We start from the raw sequence: 26,133 nt of genomic DNA, 5'->3' as shown, positions 1-26,133 counted from the left end.
CCCTGCCTGTGCCAGCCCAGCCCTGGCTGTCCCCTGCCAGTGCCAGCCCCAATCCTGGCTGTCCCTGTTCCTGTGCCAGCCCAGCCCCTCTCTGCCAGCCCATGCCCCCTCCCTGGCCCTTCCCTGGGCTCGGGGCAGTGCAGGAGCACCCAGCCCTTCCCACAGCTCCGGGGCACACGGGCACAGGGCCTGCCTTGCTGCAGGGGCACACGGGCACAGGGCCTGCCTTGCTGCAGGGGCACACGGGCACAGGCCCTGCCTTGCTGCAGGGGCACACGGGCACAGGCCCTGCCTTGCTGCAGGGGCACACGGGCACAGGCCCTGCCTTGCTGCAGGGGCACACGGGCACAGGGCCTGCCTTGCTGCAGGGGCACACGGGCACAGGCCCTGCCTTGCTGCAGGGGCACACGGGCACAGGCCCTGCGTTGCTGCAGGGGCACACGGGCACAGGGCCTGCCTTGCTGCAGGGGCACACGGGCACAGGCCCTGCCTTGCTGCAGGGGCACACGGGCACAGGCCCTGCCTTGCTGCAGTGCCACCAGGGCCCTGGCGGGGCTGGCACCCGCAGGAGGGGCCGCGGTGCCCACTGTCCCTGCCAGCTGGGACAGCCCCTCCTGGCACACAGCCCTGGCACCTGCAGGACCCAGCATCCCCACAGCATCCCCACAGCATCCCCACACAGCCCAGAGCCATCCCTGCAGCTTTCCAGGGGGATCAGCACTCCTGTAACAGCCGAGAGCCTTGGGGAACACAGGAGGGACACAGCATCCCAACAAATGGAGTATTTCACTGATGGTGACACAAACCCAGAGACTGCACCTGCTCTCCACTGGGACACATTTACAGTGCCCCAGGGAGGGGGAAAGACTGGCAGGGGGACAGGAGAGAGACAGGGAGATGGTTTTCTACTGTTCAGCCCTCAAAGGCCTGGAGAAGAAACAGGACATCCACAGACTAAAAAAATGCTCTTTTCTGAGCAAGTGCAGTTATAAGGAGAGAGCCAGAAAATCTTTAAGCAATATATATTGATATATATATACATATATATATATACAGAGAGATATATATACACACATATATATATGCACATATATAAATACACATGCTTAAACTGCGGGGCCGAGCCGGGGCTCCGTGCTGTGCTCCTCCCTGCAGGCACACGGCTCCGAGCGGGCTGCAGAGGGACCGAGCCCTCCCCAGCCCGCCCTGCCCGCTCCGGGCCGCCCCAGCGCCCCCCGGGGCCGGCCTGGCTGTGCCCTTAAGGTTCTCAATTGTGTAAGACTCGAGTTTACAAACAAAAGCGTTTGTCATTGTGCTTCCAGGACTGCAAAAGGATCGCTCCCCTACGACTAGAAATGTTAAGGTGAAATAGGCAAATTAGGCAGTACTAGAGATGGATTTTGGTTTTGGCGACCTAACAAACAGTTATTATTGGGAGCTGCTGTTGTGTCCCTCGGGACGTGGCTCTCAGGTGCCCAGGCCGTGCGCCCTGCCCGCCCTACAGGTGGTACTTCCGCAGCAGTTCCGATTGCCAGGGGTGCTTCCTCTCGGGAAACCTGTCTGGGATTTTGATCTTGAGGAAATCCTGGATACATTTCTCCAGCTCCTCCTCAATGGAGAGCTTCTCCTTCACGGCTTTCTTCTTGCTGGCGTTGGACTCGCGGGAGCCGGAGGTGAGAGTCCGGAGCAGGTCGCTCTTCCTGCGGCTCTCGGCCTGCTGCAGCAGCTGCACCGGGCCCTTCTTGGCCCTGTCCAGAGTCTGGATGTTGGGCTGGCGCGTCACGGGCCCGCAGATGACGGTCTCCTGGGGGGAGCTGGCCTCGGACTGGCTGTCGCAGCTGGACGTGGACAGCTCGTTGCAGGACGTGCCGCTCTCGCCCTCCTTGTCGCCCTTGCCGTTCTTGCAGCAGCAGTCGCAGTGGGACGAGGACCAGCGGGAGGGCTCGCCTGCAGGGCACAGAGAGAGAGAGAGAGGGTGAGGGCAGCTCCACAGCCCACACAGCCCAGCACAGGCTGCTGGGCCCCCCTGGGCCGGCAGGGCAGCCAGGGCCACAGGGACCCTCGCAGGGACCTTCCCTGGGCACAGCACACAGTGCGGGCACAGCTCCCCCAGCAGCAGCAGCAGCAGCAGCAGCAGCAGAAGCAGATCCCCTTAGCCTGGAGCTGCCAGGACCAGCAGCAGATCCCTGTTACCCTGGGGCCCCCAGGACCAGCAGATCCCTGTTCCCCTGGAGCTGCCAGCAGCAGCAGATCCCTGTTACCCTGGGGCTCCCAGCAGCAGATCCCTGTTACCCTGGAGCTCCCAGGACCAGCAGATCCCTGTTACCCTGAGCTCCCAGCACCAGCAGATCCCTGTTACCCTGGGGCTGCCAGGACCTGCAGCAGATCCCTGTTACCCTGAGCTCCCAGGACCAGTAGATCCCCTTACCCTGAGCTCCCAGGACCAGCAGATCCCCTTACCCTGAGCTCCCAGCACCAGTAGATCCCCTTACCCTGGGGCTCCCAGCACCAGCAGATCCCTGTTCCAGCGCGTCCTTCAGTGGCAGAGCCCAGGAGGGAAGCCCAGGACGGTGACAATTCCCACCCTGCAGAGCAGGGCTGAGGCTGTTCTCTGGCTGGAGCCCTGCCCAGCTGCAGCAGTCTGTGACCAGGGCAGAGCTGGCAGCAGGCTCAGCTCTGGGACTCAGGTGATGTTTTTGCTGCCCCGGAGCCCCATTGAAAAATGGGGAAAAGGAGAGGAAAGTTGAAATAGATGTTGGCAGCAATTGAAAGCCCCTGGGGCTGGGAGCAGAGCCTGGGGAAGGGGCTGTGGGCACTGGGAGCCCCACTGGCACTGCCCTGCTCTCCTGTGCCTCCATCCTTACCCAGCCAGGAACACAGAGCACACAATTTACAGGAACAGCCAGAAAACCAGAAGCCAGGAAGCCTCCTCACCTCCTCCCTCGTCTCCCCTGTCAATGATGAAGGAGTCTCTCAGTCTGGGAGCTGCAGGGCTACTCTCATTTACAGACTCACTTCAAAGCTGCCCTGTGTCTCGTCTGAAAACAGTCAATAATGGCTAAACTGAACGTTTTTATCCATTTCTAGGCTTGGACAAAGGCATTATGAGCTGAGCCCCTGTAAAACCCTGACCCACGAGCTCTGAGAGCACTTCAGGAGCTCCTCATTGCAGCTGGTACCCACACCCCACAGCAGTGGGACAGCTCTGAGACCAGAGGCCTTTGCTCCAGCCGAGGAACAGAGCTCAAACCGTGCCTTGAGCGGCCCCAGATCCCCCTGCAGGGGCCCAGAGCACTGCTGGGATCATCAGTGAGCTCTGCAAGCCTGCACACAGTGCCCAGGCCATGGACAGCCTTGTCCCAGCTGGGACTCACAGGCTGCCACTCGGTCCCACCATGGTGTGGCTGAAGGGATGTTTGTGTCATGGCACTGCCCCAGGCTCAGTGTGGGCAGGGACAGCTCCACGGGCAGGGGGGACACCCCAGGGGAAGGGGGACATCCCCACGGGCACGGACAGCCCCACAGACCAGGTTTGTCCTGGCTGGCTTTGAACACCCCCTGGGATGGGACAGGCGCAGCTCCAGGGATGGGACAGGAACAGCTCCAGGGATGGGACAGGCACAGCTCCGGGGATGGGGCAGGGATGGGACAGGAATGGGACAGGAACAGCTCCCAGGGATGGGGCAGGGATGGGACAGGAACAGCTCCAGGGATGGGACAGGAACAGCTCCAGGGATGAGACAGGAACAGCTCCAGGGATGGGACAGGCACAGCTCCGGGGATGGGGCAGGGATGGGACAGGAATGGGACAGGCACAGCTCCAGGGATGGGACAGGAACAGCTCCAGGGATGGGACAGGCACAGCTCTGGGGATGGGGCAGGGATGGGACAGGAATGGGGCAGGGATGGGGCAGGCACAGCTCCCAGGAATGGGGCAGGGATGGGACAGGAATGGGACAGGGATGGGGCAGGCACAGCTCCAGGAACGGGACAGGAACAGCTCCCAGGGACTGTGGGGAAGCAGAAGGGATGGAGCCGAGGTGGCAGCCAGGGCGCAGGGACCCAGCAGCTGCCGTCAGGCACAGCTACAGCGCAGACTTCATTAGCACAAAACAAGGCTTTTATAAGTCAATTAAGCCCTATTAGATGCTAATTCCTCTTAATGAATATTCACCAACAGTGGGCACCCCACGGGTGTGGCGGGAGACAGGAAGGATTTGCCCCAGTGACCCGCTCTGTTGGTGCCCAGGTGCCAGGGCACAGGTGCCCCATAGCCAGGGTGTTGGTGCCAGGGCACAGGTGCCCCATAGCCAGCACGGTGGTGCCAGGGCACAGGTGCCCCAATAGCCAGGGTGTTGGTGCCAGGGCACAGGTGCCCCATAGCCAGGGTGTTGGTGCCAGGGCACAGGTGCCCCATAGCCAGGGTGTTGGTGCCAGGGCACAGGTGCCCCCATAGCCAGGGTGTTGGTGCCAGGGCACAGGTGCCCCATAGCCAGCACGGTGGTGCCAGGGCACAGGTGCCCCATAGCCAGGGTGTTGGTGCCAGGGCACAGGTGCCCCAATAGCCAGCACGGTGGTGCCAGGGCACAGGTGCCCCATAGCCAGGATGTTGGTGCCAGGGCACAGGTGCCCCATAGCCAGGGTGTTGGTGCCAGGGCACAGGTGCCCAATAGCCAGCACGGTGGTGCCAGGGCACGGGTGGGCGGGTGGGGGCTCCAGGGCTGGGCCGGGCCAGCAGCAGCCCCTGGGAACCGGGGGTGCCCAGAGTGCCAGGGCAGTGCCCGGCTGCAGCCGCACACACGCACCCGCCCTCGGGGCTCTCGGGGCTCTCGCTGGCAGCCACGGCCGAGGGGGTTGAGGAGCGGTCCCGGAGCGCTCCCGGTGCCCGCAGGGCTGGGCGGGGAGGGGCTGAGCCCGAGGCAGCGAAGGAGCATCGGCTGCCTCAACCACAGCTCCCGTTAATTAATGTCTAAATGCTTTGAGATTCTTAGATAAAAGTGGCTAATTAATTCTGGCCTGGCTTTCCTGCTTTCCTCCCTGATCTCAGCACATTTCTCTCCCAGTGCCCTAATTATAATAATTATTATTAGAAGCTTCTGAAGCGGCAGCAGAGCCTCTGATGTATAATTGACACACAAGCCAGCAGCCACCCAGCTTTCCCCTTCTCCTCTCCCCCCTTCCCAGCCAGGCTGCAAGGAGGAAATGGGAAATCCCTGTGCAGGAGGACGGATGCTGTGAGAGAGCTGGGCAGGAGCTGGGGGGGACCAGAGCGACAAAAGCCAGGGAAGAGTGTTCATGGTGAGGATGGGCCAGGGAAGGGTGTTCATGGTGAGGGATGGGCCAGGGAAGGGTGTTCATGGTGAGGGATGGGCCAGGAACTGCCCCAGATGGGCCAGGGAAGAGTGTTCATGGTGAGAGGTGGGCCAGGGAGTGCCCCAGATGGGCCAGGGAGTGCCCCAGATGGGCCAGGGAGTGCCCCAGCCCACCCAGCTCTGATCAGGGCTGGGAGATGCTGAGCCTGGCATGAAGAGCCCAGGGCAGCCAGTGCTGGGGCACAGGGCAGGGCTGGGGCTGGTGTCACGGCTGGGAAGGGACAATGTCCCCAGGCAGCAGCTCAGGCACAGCTGGTGCCTGGGTTCGAGGCACACAGGGATATTTTCTGTTTCCAGATGCTCATTTACCTCTATGTGTGTGGCTGTACCAACCTCCCAGCCTGTGATCATCCCTTGAGACATTTCCCTACTGTTCTCAATCCACTCTGGTCCATTTATGTTGTCCTCTTACCTTTTATTCCTTCCCCTGCTCCTTCTGCTCCAGGGCTTTGTTGTTGGTTTGATTTATTTCTGTTTCTCGCTCCTTTTCTCCCTCCTGTCCCATGACTTTCACCTCTGCTCTGGGTTGTGCTGCCTCCTCCTCCTCCCTGCCTGTGCTCTGCAGGGGCTGATGGCAGCAGCTGATCCCCATGGAGCAGTGAATGCCCAGGTGGGCAGGGCTGGCAGGGGGAGCAGCCCCCTGGGACCCCCATGGCACAGGAGCCCTGTCACTGCTGTGCCTGCAGCCTGGCACCCCCTGTGCCCCCTCTGTGCCCTCTCAGACCCATCCCTGCAGCCTGGCACCCCCTGTGCCCTCTCACAGCCAGGGGTGCAGTGCTGGGGCTCTCAGAGCCATCCCCATTGTCCAGGGGCTCGGTCCAAGCTGGGTTTGCCCCAGGGCTGAGCACAGGGTGGCACTGGTGCGGTGCCAGTTTGGTGTGGGGCTGGCACTGGGGCGTGCCCAGCGCCTCTGGGGCTGCATCCAGGCGGGAATTGAGGGGTTGGGATTGGTGAGAGACCAAGCTCTAACTGGGGTTGCAATAAATACAATCTGACTTGTAACAGGGCCGGGTTTCTCAGCAGAAAATGCCCTGTCTAAATAAAACTGCCCAGGAAAAGTGAGGAATGCTGACAAACTGCAGGCACTGGCGGCTCCAGGAGCTGTCCTGACTCCAGGAGCTGTCCTGGCAGCAGGACAGACGCCCTGGGATTTATTTTGCTTTTATTTGCTTCTAGGATCAAGCATCTGCAGTAAAATCTCAGTGGGAGACAATGCTGGGAAGGACTTGGCAGTGGCACCACTGGTCTGAGCCCTCCCAGATGCTCAAAGGCAGCAGGGAAGGGGACAGGGATGGGGGAGAGGAGGGAGCTGGGGAGGGAGGAACCAAGGAGGGAAGGGAATGGGCAGAGCCTGTGGCTGATCCAGCCCCCTTAGGAAGCTCACACACATTTTACCCTTCTGGGGGCAGCTGGGGACACCTGGATGCTGCCATCTGCTTTGAATTCAACTGAAACTGAGATTAAAATTTAAAATTTCCAGTTCAAAGTGTTTTCCATTTAAATATGCTGAACTTGCCAACCCAATATAAGGGCCAGAATTGCTCCCTGGTCTGCCTTGCCCATGCACAGGGATTTCCAGCCAGTGCCCAGCAGCACACACACTTCCATCAGGAGTCCCCCAGCACATTGCCAGCTCACCAGCACTCCTGCAATCTTCCCTAAAACACTTGGTTCTGGAAGTGAACTGCTGTGAGAGTATCAGATTTGTTTGAAAATAAAAATAATTTCCCCAAATGGTGAAGAAAAAAGAGACCTGGTGTTAAAATACCAGAAGGCATATCAAATGAGCCAAAATATTTATGTAGGGATCTTCTCAAAGTAACATGTGATGGAGCTCAGATTTGGAGAGGAGGAGCAGCCTGGAGTGTGAGCAGCAGGACGGGAGGGGAGCAGCTGCTGCTCATCCCTGGGAGCTGGGGGCAGCCCAGGCCTCCCTGACAGCTCCTCCATGGCCCCTCAGCCCCTGGGCTGTGCAGGGAACATTCTGGACTCTGCTGCTGCCCCGAGCCGGCCACACCTGCACAGCCAAGCCCTGCCTGTGAGCAAGGAACACCCCAGTGCTGCTGGCTGCCCTGCCTGGGGCTCCCCTTTCCCAGCACGTATTTGGCCATCAGGACTGAGGCATTTCAGTGTATTTTCCTCTGGGAAAATGCTGTTATATGAAAACCTGGCACTCCAGCTTCCTTCTGCCCACAGCCTGTGCTCTTTCTGTTCTGCCAAGCAGCTCCAGCCTGGGTGGGTTTGGAGCACAGAGAACTCACAGCTGCCACTATTTGCATCTTTCATCTTCCAGTTCTGCCTTGCCTCCTCAGATTTAAGACTTTTCTGGGTATTTCTTGATTCATCAATGCCATATTAACCCAGCACCTCAGCACAGCCTTTCCTTTTGCTCTCCGTTACTTTCAATTTATGCTCCAGACCTTGAAAGTGAAGTTTGATGGAAAGACAGCAGTCAGGGCTAAGGAGCAGGGGTTTTCCTTGTCCTCCCTGGAGTGACCCTGGGTGAGCCCTGGAGTGACCCTGGGGCTGCAGGGGCACACACAGAGCCACAGCCCAGGGAGGGATCACAGCCCTGGGCCTGCAGGGGCACTCACAGAGCCACAGCCCAGGGAGGGATCACAGCCCTGGCCCTGCAGGGGCACACACAGAGCCACAGCCCAGGGAGGGATCACAGCCCTGGGGGAGCCCTGGGCCTGCAGGGGCACTCACAGAGCCACAGCCCAGGGAGGGATCACAGCCCTGGGCCTGCAGGGGCACTCACAGAGCCACAGCCCAGGGAGGGATCACAGCCCTGGGCCTGCAGGGGCACTCACAGAGCCCCTGCTCAGCCAGCAGAGCAGCAGACACAGCCCAGGGTGTGATCAGGATCATGGGTTGAAGCTCTTATTAAGGGAGATACTCCACCCATGCATTAATTCAAGCACAGGTAGGAGCACATTGCTCTGGATGATCACAAAACAGGTCCCCTGAGGCTGCCCCAGCTCTGGAGCTGCTGCAGGAACTTTGCAGCAATGCAGGGTGAGGGCACTTCCAGGGCTGGGAGCCCACAGCCTCCCTGGCAATGCAGGGATATTTCCATACCTGGATGGACCCCCCAGCTCACATTAAATGAGCCCCACCTGCTTTAATTAGCAAAGCCAGCGAGTTTATTGCTCCTGCTTCTCGAAGACCTGTGTGAGAAACTGCTGACAGATGGCTGTGGTGATGTGGGAGCCAGAATTCTTGAATTTTTGGAAATTAGAGCTCATGAACTCAAAAATGCTCTGGAGATCCGAAGCTATCATGTCAGCCTATGTTGTTCCAATTAATTGCAATCAATCGCTAATTGAGAGCTATTTTAAGACTTGTCATTACTCTGAACATAATGGAGAATAAATTGCATGTTCCCCTTTACCCCACCACAAATGACAGCAGTGCAAGGAAAGCTCAGCAAACAGAGGGAGAAGAGGAGCAGGAGCCCTGCTTTCCTCCTGTCCCCTGGCAGGAGCAGTGGCACAGCAGCTCTGGGCTCACAGGGAGGGGATCAGGGCTGGGACAAGGGGCACAGGCACTGCCTGGGGCTCCCCCAGCACTCACTGAGATGGCAGCTCTGACCTCTGACACTGCTCTGTTTAATGAGCTGCAGCTCAGTTTTCTCTGAGATCCCTCCCAGGCCAAGCTGTGATTCCACGCCAGCCCTGGGGATGGGTTTGCTGGGGGCTGCACTTTGGTTGGGCTTTCCAGGGCCCCAAATCCTGGCAGAGCTGTGGTGGTGTGAGAGTGCAATGGCCCCAGGAGGTGCTCAGCAGCAGGCTGGGGTGTGCTGCAGAGCTGGGCAGGCAGCCCTGCAGGGACAGGGCTCAGGGACAGCCAGGCTGTCACTCACTGTCACCCTGGCATGGCCACCAGCCTGACAGGCCCGTCCCTGATGGCACGGAGGGAAACCCCCAGCCTGAGAGACAACCAGCTCTTAAATGAGGAGTCTCTGCCAGCAGCCAGCCAGTAAGGTGGTTTTTAATCCAGCTACAGTTCTGCTGTCTTTTCATGACATTTTATTCTGGATACAGCTGGAACAAACCCAGCTTCCCTTTTAAAAGGCTCAAGTTTCACTTTTTCCCCCCGATGATTTAATGCCATACTCTCTTCCCTTTCATCTCCCACCTGGTCCTCATCCCCTCTACAGCTAAATCTGTGGCTCCTTGGCTCCTGGTCCTCATCTCCACTACAGATAAATCTGTGTCTCCTTGGTCCTGCTGGTGGCCTCTCTGTGCCACCATCACATGGAGAAATTCACCCCGTTCACCTCTCGTCTGTTCTGTTCTTGCAGTCGCTCCAGTTTCTCCTCTCTCATCTCTTACTCTCAGTATCAAGTGATCTGCTATTCTTGGAGCATCCTCCCGTTGTCCCTTTGTCTCTGCTCCCAAAAGTCACCCTTGCCAGGAGCTGCTCTCAGGGCTCCTGGCCAGCCCTCCTGGGCTCTGCAGTCCCCTTCTCCTCAAGGCTGCACCTTCCCTTCCCTTCCCTTCCCTTCCCTTCCCTTCCCTTCCCTTCCCTTCCCTTCCCTTCCCTTCCCTTCCCTTCCCTTCCCTTCCCTTCCCTTCCCTTCCCTTCCCTTCCCTTCCCACAGCAGGGCTCACCATGCTATCAATCAATAATTGAGCTGTACAACAGGGCTAGCAATCAATAATTAAGCTTTATAGCAGGCAGCGAGCTGTTAAACACACGACTGAAGTGACTCTGCTGAAAAAGGCTGCTGGTGGGAGGAGTTTGGTTGAATTTGAAGCAAATATTGCTAAAGGTGAGTGAATGCAGCCCTGCTGCTCCCCCTGGCACTCAGGGGTGGCTGGGCAGCACCTGGGAGGAGGGGATCCAGTGCCAGGCTGGGCTGAACCCCCAGAGGGGTCTGGGGTCTGCAGGGATCCCCCAGAGGGGGGGTCTGGGGTCTGCAGGGACAGGAGCCCCCCATGAGGGGTCTGGGGTCTGTGTGAAGCATGGGGAGCACGGGGCACAGAGCAGCTCCAGCCCACCATGAGCTGCTGTTTCTGCCCTGCCCCGTTCAGCCCCGTGCTGGCACTGCCCCGGGGCTGGCAGGGCAGCAGGAGCAGCTGCTCCTGCCTGGGCACAGGGACATGATGGATGTCCCTATTACAGAGGGACATGGACCGTGGCTGCTGCACCTGGGCACAGGGACGGGGGCAAGGGCGGCAGAGCAGCCAGAAGGGCTCTGCTGAGACACCCAGCTGAAAAAGATGCTCATGGAAACAATTACTTTGGAAATTACTTCCCTCTTCCCTGCTCAAAGGCATTACTGATCTCCTAATTGGAGGTTGCTGTGAGGGGAGCATCAGCTCCTCCCCAGACAGTGAGGGATGGGACAAGGGAAAATGGCCCCAGGGTGCCCCAGGGGAGGCTCAGATTGCATTGCTGGGAGAATTTCCTTACTGAAAGACTGGCTAAGCATTGGAGCAGGCTGTCTGGGGAAGTGGTGGGGTCCCCATCCCTGGAAGTGTCCCAGGGCAGGTTGGATGGGGCTTGGAGCAACCTGGAATAGTGGAAGGTGTCCCTGCCCACAGCAGGGGTGGGAACAAATCGATATTCAGGACCCTTCCAACCCAAACCGTGCTGGGTTCTGTGGTTCCACAGGCAGGGCTGGCCCAGCAGGGCCCAGCAGTGCCCCAGGGCAGTTTGTCCCCTGGGATGACAGTGGCATTTCCCCTGGCCACGGCACTGACAGACACCTGGGGCCTGGCTGCCCTTCCCTCAGCCCCAAAGCAGCTGTGTTTGCTGAGCAGCCCCTGGGGATGAGGCTGTGCCCTGGCAGGGGCAGCAGAGGCTCCTGCAGTGGGGCAGCGGTGCCAGCTTGGGCAGCAGGGACATGGGGACAGTGCCTGGTGCCCCTGCCTGGGCTGGCTGCCTGTGCCCAGCTGCCCCTGCCCCTGCCCCTGCCCCTGCCCCTGCTCCTGCCATAGAACCAGAGAGGCTGAGGGCCAGAGGAGCTGCTGGTGATGGATTCCCTGGAGCACGATGCCAGGCAGAGCTGCTGCTGCTGGCAGAGGAAGGGAGGGACGCTGTGAGCCCTTGGAGCTCTGCAGATGGAGCTGAACTCTGTGTTGGGAAGGGAGGGATGCTCCTGGAAGGGGAAGGGGGGGATGCTCTGAGCCCTTGGAGCTCTGCAGATGGGGCTGAACTCTGTGTTGGGAAGGGAGGGATGCTCCTGGAAGGGGAAGGGGGGGATGCTCTGAGCCCTTGGAGCTCTGCAGATGGGGCTGAACTCTGTGTTGGGAAGGGAGGGATGCTCTGAGCCCCCTGTGAGCACAGGTGGAGCTGGGCTCTGCCTCGGGAAGGGAGGGATGCTCCGAGCCTTCTCTGTGAGCACAGGTGGAGCTGAGCTCTCTGTTGGGAAGGGAGGGATGCTCAGAGCCCTTGGAGCTCCACAGGTGGAGCTGACCTCTGTGTTGGGAAGGGAGGGATGCTCTGAGCCCCCTGTGAGCACAGGGGGAACTGGGCTCTGTGCAGGCTGGCACTTTTCTGGACTATCAGATATCCCTTTCCATAGGGGCACAGGCTCCATTTTTATGAGCTATTTAAGACACCCTCTCTGGAAGTTTTCTTATTTTTTCCCTGTCTGAAGCTCATAAACTGGGTTTCTGCTCTACAGAGATAAATTTGATTTATGTGAGAAACATTCCCAGGCACAGTGGGCTTTGCCTTAAACCCTGTATCTCGCTGTTCAGTGGTGCTGTGGCTTAGCTTGGTTTATTTTCTATCCTCTAAGTGGCGAATTGAACTTTCAGAAATGAATGGTTTGGTTTATCTGATTTAGCATCTTGAGCAAAGCACTTTTGCATCAAATAAACGCAGGCAGTGGGAGACCCTCCAGACACTACTTCATCCCAAACATTTTCAGCACCGCTTTCAAGACCAATTAAGTTTCCCATGCCTGGGCAATCCCAAATGCTCTGGGATCAGAAGCTTTTCCCTCCTGTGGGGGGTTTGAGGGGATGAAGTGGGGCAGGGGCAGCACCAGGGTGCTGGGCAGGGACCTAAGAGCCCAAAAGCACCCAGCTCCATCTGAGAGCTCAAAACACCACCCAGCTCCATCTGAGAGCCCAGCACCACCCAGCTCCATCTGAGAGCTCAAAACACCCAGCTCCATCTGAGAGCTCAAAACACCCAGCTCCATCTGAGAGCTCAAAACACCCAGCTCCATCTGAGAGCCCAAAACACCCAGCTCCATCTGAGAGCCCAAAAGACCACCCAGCTCCATCTGAGAGCCCAAAAGCACCCAGCTCCATCTGAGAGCTCAAAACACCCAGCTCCATCTGAGAGCTCAAAACACCCAGCTCCATCTGAGAGCCCAAAACACCCAGCTCCATCTGAGAGCTCAAAACACCCAGCTCCATCTGAGAGCTCAAAACACCCAGCTCCATCTGAGAGCCCAAAACACCCAGCTCCATCTGAGAGCTCAAAACACCCAGCTCCATCTGAGAGCCCAACACCACCCAGCACCACCCAGCTCCATCTGAGAGCCCAGCACCACCCAGCTCCATCTGAGAGCCCAGCACCACCCAGCTCCATCTGCCTGTGCAAGCTCTGGAAAGGATGAAAGCAGAGGGCAGGTTAGGCTGAGGGGCCCCTTTGCTCTGAATAAAAGCAGAGGGCAGGTTAGGCTGAGGTGCCCCTTTGCTCTGAATAAAAGCAGAGGCAGGTTAGGCTGAGGTGCCCCTTTGCTCTGAATAAAAGCAGAGGGCAGGTTAGGCTGAGGTGCCCCTTTGCTCTGAATTCACCCAGGGATGCAGGGAGGGGATGGGCAATTCCTGAACGTGGAGCAGGGCTGGACATTTCCAAGCTCAGGGATTCTGGGATTTGACTGGAAAATGAAGGTAATTACAGCAGGTGGATCCACGGTGGCATCCAGCAGCACCCCAGAAATGAGCTGAGCTTAGCAAGGCCTGGCAGGGCAGTGCTGGGCCCCATCCCTCACCCAGACAGGTCCATGGGAGCTGTGCTGCTTTAGGGAAGCAGAGCATTCAGCTGCTCTAATCACACCAATTGCTGCAGACATTTCCTTCCCCCCTTCCCTCCCGCACCCTCCTGGGCCCGTTTGCCATCACATCAGCCACAGAAACGAAGTCATTTGGCCAGGGAAGGAGCTTGTTAAGGAGTGAGGCAGCTCAAGAAGGCACAGAGCCCAGGCAGGTCCTGCCAGCCCAGTCCTGCCACACAGACTGAGCCCAGCAGGGCAGAGGGGCTTCACTGCTGGGGAAGGGTGCAAACCCCAGCAGCCCATGGTTCAAAAGCCCTCCCTGAAGCCAGTCCCAGCCAGAAGGAGATGGTCCAGAGCTCGTTTGTGGGAGGCATCTCTGGATGCTGACACGGGGAGCAGCTGCTCAGGTCTCACCCACTGCTTTATTTCAGCTTTATCTGGTGAACACCAAATGCTGCAGCCTAGTTCCTTTGCTGGGGAAAGATAAATTGCACTGTAAATGCATGTGTGACCTGCTGGTCAAGAGGCTCATTGTGGTGTTTTATGGTCATTATTTATTGACCAGCTGTGAGGTCTGAATCTGGTGCTTGGAGCTCTCAGAACCAGGCTGGAGCTTCAGGGGGTGCAGGGTCTGGGCCCCAAGGGCTGCACCAGCCCCATCCCAGCCTCCCTGCTTGGCCAAAACCACATCCAGCCAGCAGAGAGCCCACGTGTGAGCACAGAGCTGGGAGACTGGCTTTTGGCAAATGTTCAAATGAATATTCTATGTGTTGGGTTAGAAAATTGTATATCTAGATATACAATTGTACTAATTTTCTTAAGTAGTGTGTTAAATGTAGTTTTAGGTTCTAACAAAGTGTTAAAGTAGAAACTGTGCTATGTAAGATACTTTTTTAAAGAAAGGACTTGCACTGAGATAGCAGCCACAGGACACCTGAATGTTTCAGAGAAAGGGAATTCATTGCTCCATTATCAGGAGAAATGAACTTCTGCCTGCCTTGTTCAGCCCTGAAGAGCTGCCAGGATTCAGAGGAAGCAGCTGACACTGCCCAGCCAGAATCCTGTGTTTGAATGGAATTTATGCATCATGAATGAGGTGTATGGATATGCAACAGGCTGTTGCTTTTAAGGGTTAATCCTCTGTTAACGTGGGTCCTTTTTCGGGTTTATGCTGCCCAGAAAAAGGTACCCAGACTGTCTGTAACTCTTTGTTTCTGTTGTCTCATATTGTCCTAATTCAAATTGTCCAAATTTTTATTACTCTAATGATATTGCTATTTTTATAACCATTTTATTACTAATAAACTTTTAAAATGTTAAAAACAGGTGATTGGTGTTTTTCACAGGGCAGCTGAGCAGCTTTGTGCCAGGAGGAAGCACCTTTAGTACCAGGTTAGGGTCTGGGGTGCTCCTGGAGGTGCTGGGTTCATCTGCTCTCTGGGGCTTGGTATTGTATTCCTCTCTCAAATTTAACCTATTGCCTTCAAAAAATGGAACAAACTCTTACTTGACGTGGGAGATTAATCTGTAACACAAAATATTTAATTAATGGAGTGAAATTTCATTTCATGGGTACTTGCATTTGTGCTGTGATAAGCAGTGCCCAGAGGTCGGGGATTCACCAGCGACAAAGGAATCGTTCGTCTGCATCGCAGTCAGGCACAGCAAATACCCAAGGAGCATTTTGGCATGGGCTGTAGTGTTTGCTGTATTAGTCCTGTACATGAATAATTTACAGCTAAAGGTCTGTCTCGTTGCCATCACCAAATCAAAAGCCATTTGCTCCAGTTATGATATCACAGTGACAGCTTGGCTCCGGCGCTTCCCATCCTGCCAGCTGATGGATTTCACTGAGTTTAGGAGATTTCTCTTACATATTAAGCAGCAATGAAATTAAAAGCAGCATTAGCAGTATCTGGGGCAGAGGCTCCTGTTTGGCTGGGATCAGTCACACTTTGGTGAGCAGGAGCTGAGCTGGGCTGGCACCTGGGCACTGCCAGAGCAGCTCTGGGCTGCCCCGTGCCCCCAGCACAGCACTGGGCTCACCCCGAGGTGGCCAGGGGTGCCAGGGGCTGGGACAGGGCAGGGCTGGGACAGGGCAGGGCAGGGCAGGGCAGGGGTGCCAGGGGGCTGGGACAGGACAGAACAGGGCCCCAGGACCCTGCCAGCCCATGGGACAGGCCAGGGAGCTGCTCCACCTTGGCGTGTGCTGCCTCTGGCCACGCTCCCCCTTCCCGCAGGGAGTTTGGTGTTGGGAAAGCATCACAGATCCCAAAGCAGCAGAATCAGAGCCTCATTTACACATTAAGCCTTTTTATATCTCTCTTGCTGCACACAAGGGCCATAAACCAAGCAGCAAAGTGATTTACTTGTGTTTCAAGGCCCCTTTACAGAGACAAAATGATTTATGGGGCTCCCGTGCACATGACCAAGAGGCCCTTAATATTTAACAGCTGTAAAAATCCTGCACAACGCTGTGCATTACCCAGGCCTCCAAACAGATTAAGGTAACTTTGCATACACTGTGCCTGGTCAAATATTAATCACTGAATAATTTATCCTGTGAATTTATTTTGTTTTAAATCATTCCACAGATAAATTTGCCCGCTCCAGTGCAAATACATATTTATGATATGGTTATTGGTCTAATGTATGTTTTCTGGTATCCTCCTTTCAGGGCATCCATAACAACAGTCAAATGCATCCCTGGGAAAGGAAGGCTGGGGAGCCCAGCAGAAGTTCCCTACACAGGGCTGCACTTGGCTGGAGCTGCTGCCTGCAGCAGGGAGCTCTGGAAATGAGCACTTGGAGCCTCCTTAAATATTGATGGCATGGCTGGAACGGTTATGAAAGCACTGGGGGAGCACTGGCAGGGATGGAAAACTCCACTCCCAACACGTGGAGAGGAGTGCACAGGAATCCCAGCAGGGCTGGCTGGGACATGATGCCACTGGCACCCACTGCCCACCCTGAATGGGCCCTGTGCCCTGAACAAGCCCCAGAGGAGCCCCCAGGCTAAAGGAGCCTCCAGGCTAAAGGAGCCTCCAGGCCAAAGGAGCCCCCAGGCTAAAGGAGCCCCCGGGCCAAAGGAGCCCCCCAGGCTAAAGGAGCCCCCAGGCCAAAGGAGCCCCCCTGACCACAGGAGCCCCCAGGCCAAAGGAGCCCCCCAGGCCAAAGGAGCCCCCCAGGCTAAAGGAGCCCCCCTGGCCACAGGAGCCCCCAGGCCACAGGAGCCCCCAGGCCACAGGAGCCCCCAGGATAAAGGAGCCCCCAGGCTAAAGGAGCCCCCAGGCCACAGGAGCCCCCAGGCCAAAGGAGCCCCCAGGCCAAAGGAGCCCCCCAGGCTAAAGGAGCCCCCCAGGCCAAAGGAGCCCCCAGGCTAAAGGAGCCCCCAGGCTAAAGGAGCCCCCCAGGCCAAAGGAGCCCCCAGGCCAAAGGAGCCCCCAGGCTAAAGGAGCCTCCAGGCCAAAGGAGCCCCCAGGCTAAAGGAGCCCCCCAGGCTAAAGGAGCCCCCCTGGCCACAGGAGCCCCCAGGCCACAGGAGCCCTGGCCCCCTTCAGCTGCACCCCGGGGCGAGGGGAATGTGCTGTGGCACTCAGGACAGGCACACCAGGGGTAGCAGAAGCCATTTGTGTGCAGCACCCTGCAGCTGTGCACAGGGACAGGTCCCAGCAGCACAAGGCACAGCCAGCCCTGGCCTGGGCAGCCCCTCAGGCTGGGCTCAAGGCTGGCTGGGGCCAGGTGTCACCCAGAGATCCAGCAGCAGCTCTCACCACACAGGCTCATGGCACCGGCTGCTCAGGGGAGCGGGGCTCACACCAAGGGCAGGGCTTTGGGAGCAGGGCTTACACCCCTCCCTTCCCAGCCCTCATCGGGGAGCCCCTGCTTGAAACCTTGGGGTATGAGATGAAGGGAAAGCTGTGAGAGCCCAGAGCTCACTGACATCCTGGGGTCTGATTTATCCTGGGTCTGATGAAACTGCAATTTGTGTCAAGGCCCAAACCAGCATTAGAGGCAGCCTGGTGAGCTCAGCAGTCCAGCAGCTGACACTGGGAGCCATTGTGAGAGCAAGAAGGGTCAGTCTCCAGTTGGGCCAGTGTGGGGATCAGGGGATGGGCAGGGGCCCAGCCTGGGGATGGCCACGCTCAGGAGGCCACAAACAGCTCCAAAGGCAAGGCCCAGGGGAGCAGGACAAGAACATTCTGCTCGTTTGCTGTGCTGGGTTTCCTGGGCTTGAAAAAGGGATGGATGGAGGAGGCAAGGAAGAGGAAATGCTGTGGTGGATGGGGTTTATTTATCTTCTGAAAGGAAACAGAGACTTCCCAGGACTGAGAGCTCAATTAGGCGCTCGCTGGAATGACAGATTTACTGCTTGCCCAGCAAATGCATCTCAAACCAGAGGCACAAATGGGATGAGAGGATGAGCAGAGGGATCAGGGGAGCCTCAGATAAGGCAGGAGAGGACGCCCACCCTGCCCAGGCAGCAGGGCTCCTGCTGAGTCTGATCAGAGGGATTGTTCTGCTGCTGTGCCCCAGGAAAGGCTGCCCAGGATGCCCAGCTGGGCAGTGCCCGCTGAGCTGCCCAGCCCCACTGTGGGATTCCAGCTGAGGTCTGCCCTGCCAGGCTCCTCCCCAGCTGCTCTGCTGGACATGGGTTTTGTCCTGAAAGGATTTACAGAGCAGGTCCTTACAGCTTTCCCTTTCCTTGGTGCCTGCTCAGCCCGGCATGGGGCTGCCCTTAACACTGGGGCTGGTGCCATGCTCATGCCACAGACGATGTGACCTCGTCCCATGGCACCCAGGGCAGTGCCAGCCCTGGCAGCCTCTGTGGCTGCAGCCTCTGTGGCCCTCCCTGGGCTCTCAGGCCGTGTGTGACCCTGTTAAACAGAGGAGCAATGGCAGTTCCACAGCAGCCCTGCATGCCCAGGGAGCAGTGCAGCTCCAGCCCTGCATGCCCAGTGAACAGTGCAGCTCCAGCCCTGCATGCCCAGGGAGCAGTGCAGCTCCAGCCCTGCATGCCCAGGGAACAGGGAACAGTGCAGCTCCAGCCCTGCATGCCCAGGGAACAGTGCAGCTCCAGCCCTGCATGCCCAGGGAACAGGGAACAGTGCAGCTCCAGCCCTGCATGCCCAGGGAACAGGGAGCAGTGCAGCTCCAGCCCTGCATGCCCAGGGAACAGGGAACAGTGCAGCTCCAGCCCTGCATGCCCAGTGATAAATGCAGCTCCAGCCCTGCATGCCCAGTGCCTGCAGTGAACAATGCAGCTCCCAGCCCTGCATGCCCAGTGATAAATGCAGCTCCAGCCCTGCATGCCCAGTGCCTGCAGTGAACAATGCAGCTCCCAGCCCTGCATGCCCAGTGATAAATGCAGCTCCCAGCCCTGCATGCCCAGTGATAAATGCAGCTCCCAGCCCTGCATGCCCAGTGATAAATGCAGCTCCAGCCCTGCATGCCCAGTGCCTGCAGTGAACAATGCAGCTCCAGCCCTGCATGCCCAGTGCCTGCAGTGAACAATGCAGCTCCAGCCCTGCATGCCCAGTGCCTGCAGTGATAAATGCAGCTCCAGCCCTGCATGCCCAGTGCCTGCAGTGAGCAGGGAGGGCAGTTCCAGCCCAGGGGCTCCCCTGGGCAGTGCCAGCTGCCCCGGGCAGGGCTGTGGTGGGCCCAGCCCCAGCCTCCCTGCACTCAGGCTGCTCCCAGCCAGGCTCTGGCAGCCAGCTTTGCTCCAGCAATGCAGTGCCAGTGGCAGGCATCCAAGATCTGCAGGTGCCCAGGTGGAAGCTCAGCCCCTGCGGGTTCCCAGCTCCTCCAATCCCCAGCCCTCCTCAGGGCCCACCCCAGGAGGAGCTGGGGGTTTCTGTTCCAGGCAGACTCTGGAAGGCACAAAAGGCCGTGGTGTGTGAAACTCCTGGGACAATCAATGGCAGTTGGGTCCTTACCAATCATTATGTGGTTAGAAATCTTCACTTTTGTGATTAATGCATTGTTTCTTTGGCTCTCTTCTTGATTAACAGGAATCACAGAGAAACACTCACACATCCTATCATTACTGGCTCAGGAGCTCTGCAATTACAGATTTTAATTAATATCCTGGTTCATTTCAGGGGAACTCTGGCTTTGAGTCTACTTTTTTGGGGACCCAATAGCAGCCCTGGCATAGATGGAGAGTTTTCCTCTGGCAGCCTGGGGAAAGGCAAATGAGAAAGGGCATTGCTCAGGGTGACTTTGTTCTTTTCCCCTGAAAAGTTCTTTTCCAAACAAAGCCTCTGGATGTGACCCAAGCCCAGTGGTGATCTATTTCCTGTCCCCTCATGCAAAGGCTCCTTTCTGCAGTGTCACAAATGTCCCTGTGCAGTTTTTGGGAGGTCACCATGACAGCTCTCTGAGCCACCCTTCCAAGGCACCTTGGGGAGATGCCAGCCCTGCACTGAGGGCACTGAGGGTGTTCTCAGCTGCTTTCCAGTTGTGGGGCATGTGGGGCACAGAATCCCAGCACCCCTGGGGCTGGAAATGCCCTCCCAGCCAGGGAGTCCCAGCTGTGCCCCATGCCCACCCTGTCCCCAGCCCAGAGCCCCAAGTGCCACCTCCAGCCCTTCCTGGGACACTCAGGGATGGGCACCCCACCAAACCCTGGACCAAAGTGAATCCCTGTGGCTCTGGGACCCGGCCTGGGCCTGGCCTAGCGTGCTGTGGCATTGCCCTGGCCACAGGAGAGTCTCTCTGAGCAGGAATTCAAGCAGAGCCTGGCTGGGAGCTGGGTGAGGCTGCAGCTCCCACTCCTGCAGGGGACTCTGTCATTTCCCACCTGGATCATTCCCTGTTTTCCTCATCCCTTCTCTTCCCGTCTCCTCTCCAGAGCTGCCTTTTCCCCTGGGGCTGTTCCCTTCCCAGGGGGAGGCAGGAACTGGGAATGTTCCCTGCAGTTCCAATCCAGTGCTGGAAGGTGCCCTGGAGGAGGCTGTGCAGGCACAAGGGGGGCAATGGGGGAACTGTTGTGTTTTTACAATAGGGGAACATTTCTGTGGGGAAATAGAAATTGCTTTCAGTCTTGCAATGTCTTTTTTTTGGCCAAGCCTGCCCGTGTTAAAAATGATGGATAGTCCTATCTGTGCACAATCTGCTGGCTGTGCTGGGGAAAATGAGCCAGTGCCCATAGCTGAGCTCCAGAGTGAGAGCTGTCAGGGCTGGGGATCCAATTTGTCCTGCTGCAAAGGGGCACTCAGGGGAGCTGCATTTTAGGCATTCCTGAGCTTCGGAGAGGGATTTTTATCCTCAATGAGAATGAGCCGAGCAGACACTGAAGCTGCAAGTGCCTTGAGACCAGCACCCACTTTGCCCCCAGCCCTTGCCTGGCACACGGGGGCTGAGGGCAGCCCCCACCCCTCCCTGGGGCTGTGCTGCTCCTCCTGCCCTCCCCAAGGGCACAGGGGTGCCCATTGCCCTGAGCCCTCCCTGGTGCCAGGGCTGCTCCCTGCAGTGCCAGCCACAGCCACTGGCACCCTACAAACCCTGCATGTGCCCCCCGAGCCACAGGAAAACAGCCAAGAGCAGTTACTCACTTAATGGCTTTGATCTGTGCTCTGGTGAGAGCCATGGAGCATAATTATATTCTTGCTTTAAAAAGAGGGAAGAGAAAAAAAGGCTTTATTTTGATGTTTTAGTGTTTGCTTCCCAGCAATATGTGCTTAAAGGGAACTATGGTAATTTATCTTTCCAATTCCTGCTTTATACAGCTGAAAAAAGCAGGAATAGCTCCTGTACATTTGCATTTCATTTTTAGCTCAAGCGCCTCGACGAGGATTCAGCCAAACAAATCAGTGCAGTTTGCAGGAGAGCAGCTGAAGGAAATAAAACCTCCAGGGATGCTGACAGAACCAGGCATCAAAATCGGGACCTGCTCCTCCATGGGGAAAGGAAGCAGCACTTGGAGCAGGCTCCAGAGTTTACTGAGCTCCTCCCATCAGCCCTGCAGGTTCTGCAGGGCCCCAAAGGTTTGGGTGGAAGGGAGTCCAAAGCTCATCCAGTGCCACCCCTGCCACGGGCAGGGACATGGGCAGGGACACCTTCCCCTGCCCCGGGGTGCTCCAATCCCAGCCAGCCCTGTCCCAGGTCTGAGTGTGAAGCTTGCCCTGCTTTCCTGCAAACCCTGGCACTCAGAGAACCTCCTCCATCCGAGGCTGTTGTACAGCATCACACCCGGAGCACATTCCAGAGGTGTTTGGGAGGCTCATGGCATCCCCAGGTAACCACGCAGGAGCTGAGTGTCAGCAGCACCCCCAGTTCACCCTCCTGCAGCTGGAATTGTGCCATTTCCTAAACAGAAAGGTAAAGCAACCCGAGCGTTTCATTTTACTAAAAAAAGCTTCGTAGAAAAAAATAAATCAGCCTTGCTTGGAAGCAGGGTGTTGTTTCTCCGGAGCAGCATGAGGTAAGGGACACAAATAGCTGTGAATGGTTCTTTTCCGAGAGCACCTGCGTGGCCGTTTTTATCCCAGCCAGGAGGCAGCAGCAGCCTCAGACACGGGGTATTTTTGGTGAAATATCTCAGGAGCACTCCGAGCTAGAAATGACTACAGCAGCTCCCCTTCAGCAACAGATTGCTTTCTAATTCACAGAATGCAAATGCAGATGCTGTTCCTGGCGCTCAACCAAATTAGTGCACAACACATTTGGTTCTAGAAGAGCAGCATTTAATACAGCAGGAATGAAAGGGAACACAATACCTGACATCACCTGTGTTTGCCTGGCTTTGTGGTTCCTGCACATGACACCTCAAAGATGCTGCAGTGACAGCAAACAGCAGCCCTGAGGCACCTCGGGCTGCCTGTCCCGGCTGGAATGAGCAGGGAGGAGCTGAGCAAGGATTGCCACGAGGAAATCCAGGCTCTGGCACTGCACTCATCTTGGGGGGCACGCTGTAGGACGGGGTCACCAGCACAGGCCCTGGCCACTCCTGTGCCTCAGCTCAGGGAAAATGGGGAAGTCAAAAATCAGAGCCAGGCACTCAGAGTCTCCCTCATCCCTGACATCTCACACCTCATGAGTGGATCCCGTTTAATTGCAAGGCTCACCTTAACTTCAGCTGCAACATTTCCCCCTTGAAAGGAGCCTGTCTCTCCCCCAGAACTCATGGACGGATTTTCTCATCCACAGCCCTGTTCCCTTGGAAAACCAGGGATTACCGACTTGCCAACTCTTCACACAAATCACTCCTAATCAAAGAGGCATTGAGGTACGTAATACAATCATTCAAAGAACGATTTTCTGGTGCCAGAGCCTGTATTTTACATCTGCCACTGTACCTACCGTCGGGGACTGACGCTGCCTGTGAGCACTGGTGTGACACTGGTCCCTCCTTGGGGCTTTTCCTCCCTCCTGCTCCGTGTTCAGAGCCCCAGACTGGGCAGGGGCTGCAGGTGAGGGCAGCAGCCCTGGCAGCGATCTCCTGATGCAGCAGGGATGTTTAATAGGTGCATGTTTAATAGATCATATTAACAGTACAGGGCATGCAGGTGTTCTGCATTGCTGGAGGTTGAAGACCCTTTGGTGCTTGAGTTCACCAAATTGACCTGATTTTTTAGGGGCCTTGGGAACTGGATCCACCTCATTTCAGGTGACAGTGACACAGCTCCCAGGCCTGAGGGTGTGCTGGCAGCTCAGTGCAATCACAGCTCTCCTCAGGCAGCCTCACCTTGGTTAATTGTAAACATAATATCCAGATTTTTATCTATTTATCAGATTTCTGTACATACAATAACCTTATTTACCTGGGAGGGATGGTGGGGGCACTAGTAAGTAAATACTTGATGAGTATTATCTGAACTTTAAATGTTATTCCTAGTAAAAATGTCAGCTTGAAAATCACTTAAGTCCCGTGGAAGCAGATCCACAGTGGAGAAGAATTGGTTCATTTCTGGGGAAGTCAATGAAGTTAAACCAATTTCCACAGCTGCTACCACCACCCAGGCTGCTGAACACCAGCAAATCATCTGTGCTCCCTTCCCTGGCGTTCAGCAGGGACACATTCCCTGTTTGAACAGAGAGAGCCCTGCTGAAACAGCCCCCGAGCTTCGGGCCTGAAAGGGGTCCCACCTTTTCTGCTTTCACCCAGAACAAAGCTGGGCTGGGAGGCTGTGCCTGGTCTGAGATCAGCTGCACTCCCAGAGCCATCGTAGGTGCAAGGACCCTGAGACCCTGACTCACCCCTACCCCACAGCCCCGGGGCTGCTCCCCTGCCCTGAGCATGTGAGCAGGGAGGGATGGATGGATGGAGGCTCCTCACAGCACCCAAACCTCCCTGTGTCTGTTCCCCTGCCCTGAGCATGTGAGCAGTGAGGGATGGATGGATGGAGGCTCCTCACAGCACCCAAACCTCCCTGGGGCTGCTCCCCTGCCCTGAGCATGTGAGCAGTGAGGGATGGATGGATGGATGGAGGCTCCTCACAGCACCCCAAACCTCCCTGTGTCTGTTCCCCTGCCCTGAGCACACTGAGCAGTGAGGGATGGATGGATGGAGGCTCCTCACAGCACCCAAACCTCCCTGGGGCTGCTCCTCTGCCCTGAGCACACTGCAGGGCTCTCCAGCAGGGATGGATGGATGGATGGATGGATGGATGGATGGATGGATGGATGGATGGATGCTCCTCACAGCACCCTAAACCTCCCTGTGTCTGTTCCCCTGCCCTGAGCACACTGAGCAGGGATGGATGCTCCTCACATCACCCCAAACCTCCCTGTGTCTGTTCCCCCTGCCCTGAGCACACTGAGCAGGGATGGATGCTCCTCACATCACCCCAAACCTCCCTGTGTCTGTTCCCCTGCCCTGAGCACACTGCAGGGCTCTCCAGCAGGGATGGATGGATGGATGGATGGATGGATGGATGGATGGATGGATGCTCCTCACATCACCCCAAACCTCCCTGTGTCTGTTCCCCTGCCCTGAGCACACTGCAGGGCTCTCCAGCAGGGAGGGAGGCTCCTCACAGCACCCAAACCTCCCCGGGGCAGCCCGAGGACATTTCCCCTCCTCTGGCAAGGTGCCCCTTTTTAAACAAACGTGTGGAGCCTGAGTGAGGAGCTGAGCTCCAGGAGTCTCTCCCCAAGGCCTGAGGGGGCTTTGCCGGCAGGGGCTCTGTGAGGAAAGAGTCTGGCAAAACCACTTTTTGTCACTAATTAGATCTAACTAAAGCTCCCAAATTTGATGGCCCCCGAGGTCTCCCGCAGCAGTAATTCCTGCCAGTTTTGTCAGCCCAAGCTGCAAACACTGCCAAGGTGATTTAGGAGGACTGGTGGATTCCCCCTGCCCTGATGAGCTGTGCAGAGCCTGAGAGGAGGCACCCGTGGAGAGAAATCTCTGCTCTCCCAGCCGGGCCCTTCCCACGCAGCTGCTGCAGGGCTCGGAGCCCCAGGCTGGGCACAGAGCTCGGATGGAGCAGAGCAGAGGCTGCCAAACCCAGCCCAGGCCCTGCCCAGCCCCTCTCCTGCCCCTGAGCCCCATTTCCTCTGTTCTCAGAGTTATGCAGGAGCGTGGATGTACTGTACCATAAATATTTAATTACAGGTAACCAATGGAAACACTGAAGTTAATCAAAACCTCAAGGTAACGTGCACAAACCCAGCAAGGGACCTTTTTACACAGAAATGAAAAAATAAGACAGCAAATACTCTGGGCAAAACTTTTAATGCCGCTTAACTGACTTCGTTCAGGTTAATTAAATCCTTCCCAAATCGTAATTTGTTTCCTGTTTGTCACAGAACACAGCACAAAGCCTGTCCCCCCAGCACTGCCGTTACCCAGCCTCGCCTCCTGTGTCAGAGCTGAGCTTCCCAGGCTCCTGCCCAACACAGGAGAGTGGAAGTGTCACCCTCCTGTCCCCCAGCAGGGAGACACTGATCTCGGCTTAAAGGAAAAAGAGCAAAAGTCGAATGAGCAGATTAAAGTTCACTGAGAGACTGGGGCAGTTTTCCAGGGAAAGCTGGATTTTTAAATTTCACACTTAGGAAATTCAGAACGGGCCTGATTGTGGGAAAGAATAATTCAGCACTTGCTGGAGAGTATGGGGGGTGGAGATGAGGATCTGTCACACTCCTCACACCGAGACATCACCTCTGCTCAGGAAATGGGAGATTTAAACCCGGTTTAATCCTTCAGTGGGCTTCAGCACAGGTTAATGATGGCTCCTGAGATGACTGCACATATTATTCATGAACTTCAAACTCCTTTTAACTACTAAAAGTAATTCCTTGAACTTTATTCAATGCTAGACACACTCTGGTCTGGGTGACAAGGTGAAGATTGGTCACAGGTTGGGCTTGATGATCTTGGAGGTCATTTCCAACCTTAATGGTTCTGTACTCTCAAAATCTGAAGCAATTATCGACAGACACAGAACCAGAATCATTAGCACATCATTACTAATACATGGGAGTCAGCAGCTCGAAGACACGAGACAGCTGGAAAGCAGAAACACCGAGCTGGAAAGCAGAAACACCAAGCTGGATAGCAGAAACACTGAGCTGGAAAGCAGAAACACTGACTGGATAGCAGAAACACCGACTGGAAAGCAGAAACACCGACTGGATTGCAGGAACACCGAGCTGGATAGGAGAAACACCGACTGGATAGCAGAAACACCGAGCTGCAAAGCAGAAACACCGACTGGATTGCAGGAACACCGACTGGAAAGCAGAAACACCGACTGGATAGCAGAAACACCGACTGGATAGCAGAAACACCGAGCTGCAAAGCAGAAACACCGACTGGAAAGCAGAAACACCGACTGGATTGCAGGAACA

At 56.6% G+C, this 26,133-nt stretch overlaps 1 protein-coding gene across 8 annotated transcripts in view; it reads right to left on the bottom strand.

The window, feature by feature from the left end:
• Positions 1 to 26,133, bottom strand: part of KCTD16 (potassium channel tetramerization domain containing 16) — a 62,982-nt gene that overhangs the window by 4,283 nt on the left and 32,566 nt on the right. For 4 of the 8 annotated variants that reach the window (XR_011681718.1, XM_071443675.1, XM_071443673.1 and 1 more), the window contains exon 3: positions 1 to 1,947. This exon is cut by the window's left edge. Coding sequence is in view for 3 of the 8 variants with exons in the window: in XM_071443675.1 (XP_071299776.1) it covers positions 1,499 to 1,947 (449 nt within the window). In the remaining 5 variants the exon portion in view is untranslated. The remainder of the gene's footprint in view (positions 1,948 to 26,133) is intronic. The other 4 variants (XR_011681720.1, XR_011681722.1, XR_011681719.1 and 1 more) reach the window with 3 other exon arrangements.

The sequence above is a fragment of the Agelaius tricolor genome, unplaced genomic scaffold, assembly GCF_023055355.1.
Source record: "Agelaius tricolor isolate 1412-34295 unplaced genomic scaffold, bAgeTri1.0.p SCAF_18, whole genome shotgun sequence".
Classification (NCBI taxonomy): domain Eukaryota; kingdom Metazoa; phylum Chordata; class Aves; order Passeriformes; family Icteridae; genus Agelaius; species Agelaius tricolor.
The sequence above is the reverse complement of the archived record's forward strand: the minus strand, read 5'-3'. Positions and strand labels throughout refer to the sequence as shown.